The 4,926-nt window shown below is 39.1% G+C and overlaps 1 protein-coding gene across 1 annotated transcript; it reads left to right on the top strand.

Annotated features, from left to right (window-relative positions):
- Positions 1-224: 224 nt before the first annotated feature.
- LOC120084455 (Eukaryotic aspartyl protease family protein) lies at positions 225-1,959 on the top strand. Its single transcript, XM_039040238.2, has one exon. It carries the CDS (start codon positions 357-359, stop codon positions 1,728-1,730), a length of 1,374 nt encoding a protein of 457 aa, XP_038896166.1. The 5' UTR covers positions 225-356; the 3' UTR covers positions 1,731-1,959.
- The last annotated feature ends 2,967 nt before the right edge of the window (positions 1,960-4,926 follow it).

Below are 4,926 nucleotides of genomic sequence, written 5' to 3'. Positions count from 1 at the left end.
AAGTTGGCATATAATACATAGAATTATGGTTAAATAGAGTCAAACACAAAAAAGAAGAAATAAAAAATCAATTTTTGCTAAATCCACCCACTAATTTGATCAAAAGTAAAGTACAAATCTCCCAAAAACTCACCAAGTTGAAAGTAAAAAATTGAAGGGAAAAAAGAAAGAAAAAGTAGAAATTAAATGATGAAAGCACCGCACCAAAAAAAACAAAGAAAAATGAGCTGCATTACACATTTGCACCCCCAACCCCCACTTCTAAAAGTACCGCACATACCGCTCATCTCTCTCTTTTCCTTTCCATTATAATATCTTCTCTTTACTCTTTCCTCCCAAATATCACACTCAAAATTATGGAATTCCATTCTATACTCAAAATTCTCCTCCTCTTCCTCTTCCTTTCCGCCGCCTCCCCCGCCGCATCGGAGTTTCAAACCTTAACTCTCCGCCCTCTTCCAACCCCCTCTCCTCCTACCTTCTTCCCACAATCCGAATCCCTCCAATCGGCCGCCGCCCTCACGGTTGAGCTCCACCATTTGGACTCACTCTCTCTCAACAAAACCCCCTCTGATCTCTTCACTTTACGACTCCACCGCGATGCCCTCCGTGTCCACGCGCTCAATTCTCTTGTTGCACGCGCCGCCGGTTTCAGCAGCTCCGTCATCTCCGGCCTCGCCCAAGGCAGCGGCGAGTACTTCACCCGCCTCGGCGTCGGAACCCCTCCGAGATACCTCTACATGGTTCTCGACACCGGCAGCGACGTCGTTTGGCTTCAATGCTCCCCTTGCCGGAAATGCTACTCCCAATCTGACCCCATTTTCAACCCTTATAAATCCAAATCCTTCGCCGGAATCCCCTGTTCCTCCCCTCTCTGCCGCCGCCTCGATTCCTCCGGCTGCAGCACTCGCCGCCACACCTGCCTCTACCAAGTCTCGTACGGCGATGGTTCCTTCACCACCGGCGATTTCGCCACCGAAACCCTCACGTTTCGCGGCAATAAAATCGCGAAAGTCGCCCTCGGCTGCGGCCACCACAATGAGGGTTTGTTCGTCGGAGCAGCCGGTTTGTTGGGCCTTGGTCGAGGCCGGTTGTCTTTCCCTTCCCAAACTGGAATCCGGTTCAACCATAAATTCTCTTATTGTTTGGTAGACCGGTCCGCTTCCTCTAAACCGTCTTCCATGGTTTTCGGCGATGCGGCGATTTCCCGTTTTGCCCGGTTCACTCCTCTAATTCGGAACCCGAAATTAGAGACGTTCTATTACGTTGAACTTATCGGAATCAGCGTCGGTGGAGTCCGAGTCCGTGGCGTTTCCGCCTCACTCTTCAAGCTCGATCCGGCAGGAAACGGCGGCGTCATCATCGATTCCGGTACGTCCGTGACTCGTCTGACTCGGCCGGCTTACACGGCTCTTCGCGACGCATTCCGGGCCGGAGCGGCGCATTTGAAAAAAGGGCCGGAGTTTTCATTGTTCGATACGTGTTACGACTTGTCGGGTCAGTCGACGGTGAAGGTGCCGACGGTGGTGTTGCATTTTCGGGGAGCCGACATGTCGTTGCCGGCGACGAATTATTTGATTCCGGTTGACGACAATGGGAGCTTTTGCTTTGCGTTTGCGGGTACCATTTCGGGTTTGTCGATTATTGGGAATATTCAACAGCAAGGATTTCGGGTTGTGTACGATTTGTCGGGTTCTCGGATCGGGTTTGCTCCACGTGGCTGCACGTGATCTCCGACTTTGAGATGAGATTTGTGACATTTGTCTTTTCATAGGAACAAAAGAGTGATAACCAAAAAAAAAAAAAAGAAAAGAAAAGGAAAATTAAACAGAAAAATTAGTAATTTTTCGTGATGAAGATTGAAGATTTTCTTAAGGTTTGTTTTTGCTGTGTATTGTATTTATTATCCATTTAAAGTAATTAAAGCCTCTAACTTGGAGGTGATTTGGTTTGTGTTAATGATTTGGACATGTGTCCTTTTGTTTTTAGTGGAATACTTTTAAGTCAACTAAAGAATCTAATTTTATGTGTGTTATCATCTCAAATTGAATGTATTTTTCATTTCCACCAACTATCCAACTTCATTTCCTAGGCTCGTAATTATTTTTATTTTAGTTTAGTCACTTCAATTTATTCCCATTTTAATCTATAGAATGTAGAAATTGAAAAATATTTTGGTGCACATCCATCCCAAATTGTATCAATCTTTTTTCAGATCACATAAGTGCCAAACCACAGATTGTCATGTGGTAACTTTGTTAGGAAAAAGCCTCTTAGTAATACAAAATTAACATGTAAAAACTCTAAATTAGGTAAAAATATGGATCATAAAAGTTCCACGCTGTGAAAAAGTATTACAAATTTCTTTTTTTTTTTTAAAATATTTTTTAATATTTTTTTCATTTATGATTGAAAGTCTACATGGAAATAAATACAATATGGGTGCACCCAAGTATTGTTAAAAAAAAATATTGTTTGTTTTTATTTCCACTATTATTTTATCATTTATTATTTGACTCAATAGCATGTCCAAATAGTGAGTCATATCCAATCCAATAAATAAATAAGTTGGGTTAAGCTAATCAAATGTTAACTTTGAATCAAGCTTAGATCCAGTCTGGATTGGGTTTGGGTCAGCTTTTAGACTTTGAGCCCGTTGATAAAACTGAAACTTAGGTAGTGTTGAAGTCTCACGAGTTTTGCCTACATAATATTGAGTGGACTAATTTATTCTAGGTGTTAGAGCTATGAAAATATTAGATATTTAGAAAATATATATAAAGTAAATTTGTGGATAGTAAAGTTTAAATTTAAACATGAAAAAGTAAAATAAAAATGAAAATTCCTAAAGATTTGTGATTGTTATAAAACTGAAGTGTGAAACGAGGCACTATGAGAACAAAAATATCAAGAAATTATAATATTTGAAAGAAATAAATAGCTCAGAGAATTAGTCCTTGGCGGCAATTGGAAGCTAGAGAGATGACGATGCGGGTTGGAATTGGGCATATCGTCTCAGTTGTGGCAGTGAGAGGTTTCCAGTTAACTTTACAGAATAAATATATTTTCCTAGAAAATGTATATATAGTTCCTGGTTTGAAGAGGAACTTAATTTTTGTAAAGTGTTTATTAGAACAAAGTTATTGTATAAATTTTTCTGTAAATAAAGTGTTTATTTCAAATAATAGTGTCAATATTTGTTCTGTTGAACTGGAAAACAATCTTTATATGCTAGGACCATTAGCGACTAAAACCGTCCATAACACTTAAATGTTCTTCTGTAACTCAACATAAAAGACTTAGAATTTCTCATAAATAAATGTCCAACTTTGGCACCTGAGATTATGATACATCAATCTCAATAGGATTGAGAGGTTGGTGAAGAATGAATTTCTAAGCGAGTTAAAAGAAAATTCTTTACCTGCGTGTGAGTCATGCCTCGAAGGAAAAATGACTAAAAGACTTTTTAGTGGAAAAGGTCACAGGGCCAAAAAAAAAAAAAAAAACCCTAGAGCTAGTACGTTCAGACCTTTGTGGTTTGGTGAATGTAAAAGTAAGAGGAGGATTTGAATATTTCATCACCTTTATTAATGATTATTCAAGATATGATATGTTTATTTAATGCAACATAAGTCGGAATCCTTTGAGAAGTTAAAAGAGTTCAAGGCAGAAGTTGAAAATGCATTCAATAAAACAATTAAGACATTTCAATCTAATCGAGGTGGAGACTTTTTGGATCTAACATTCCAGAACTATTTGATAGAGCATGGAATTGTATCCCAATTCTCAGCACCTAGTACACCTCAGCAGAATGGTGTATCAGAATAGAGAAATTGAACCTTAATGGACATAGTTTAGTCTATGATGAGTTACTCTTCCTTACTTGATTCGTTTTGAGGTTTTGCAATATAGATTGCAACGTATATTTTGAACTTTGTTCCATCCAAAAGTGTTACAATAACACCTTTAGAGTTATGGAATTGTTGTAAAGCTAGTTTATGTCATTTCAGAATCTGGGGTTGCCTAGCACTATGCTTAAGAAAAATCCTAAGAAACTGGAACCTCATTCAAAACTGTGCCTATTTGTAGGCTACCCCAAAGGAACGAAAGGTGGTTACTTTTTCGACCCTAAAGAAAATAAAGTGTTTGTGTCGACAAACACTATTTTTCTGGAAGAAGACTATATAAAGGAGCACAAGCCCCACATTAAAGTTGCGTTGAATGAACTTTCCAAGGAATCAACTAAACCTTCAATAAGAGTTGTTGAAGAAGCCAACACCTCAACAAGAGTTGTTGAAATTGGTCATCTAGTAGGTCAAATCCACCTCAAGAGTTGAGTAAGCCCCGACCCAGTGGGAAGGTTGTGAACTCACCTATTCGTTACATGAGTTTAACAAAAATCCTAGCTATAGTAGTTGACGGAGATGTTGAGGATCCATTGTCTTAAAAGAAGACAATGGAGGATGTTGATAAAGATCAGTGGATAAAAGCTATGGATCTCGAAATGGAGTTGATGTACTTCAATTCGGTTTGGGATCTTGTAAATCTACTTGATGGGGTTAAACCTATAGATCGCAAATGGATCTACAAAAGGAAACGGGGTGCTGACAAGAAGGTGTAAAATTTCAAAGCTAGAGGAATGGCAAAGGGTTATACCCAAGTTGAGGGAGTCGACTATGAGGAGACTTTCTCACCTGTTGCCATGATAAAATCTATTCAAATCCTCTTGCCCATTGCCTCATATTATGACTTTGAGATTTGACAAATGGACATTAAAACTGTCTTTCTGAATGGCAATCTTGAGGAGACCATTTATATGGAGCAGCCCAAGGGATTCATAACCCAAAGTCAAGAGCAAAAGGTTTGCAAGCTTAATCGATCTATTTATGAACTGAATCCTGATGCAAGCTTCTCAATCTTGGAATA

The sequence above is a fragment of the Benincasa hispida genome, chromosome 9 (assembly GCF_027475165.1).
Source record: "Benincasa hispida cultivar pf3 chromosome 9, pf3_genome.v1.1, whole genome shotgun sequence".
NCBI lineage: Eukaryota > Viridiplantae > Streptophyta > Magnoliopsida > Cucurbitales > Cucurbitaceae > Benincasa > Benincasa hispida.
Note: the sequence above shows the minus strand (reverse complement) of the source record. Positions and strands in the feature narration are given on the sequence as shown.

Bases quoted from the DNA above. Each gene is read 5' to 3' on its own strand.
- LOC120084455 (XM_039040238.2), top strand. From the start codon at position 357: ATGGAATTCCATTCTATACTCAAAATTCTCCTCCTCTTCCTCTTCCTT.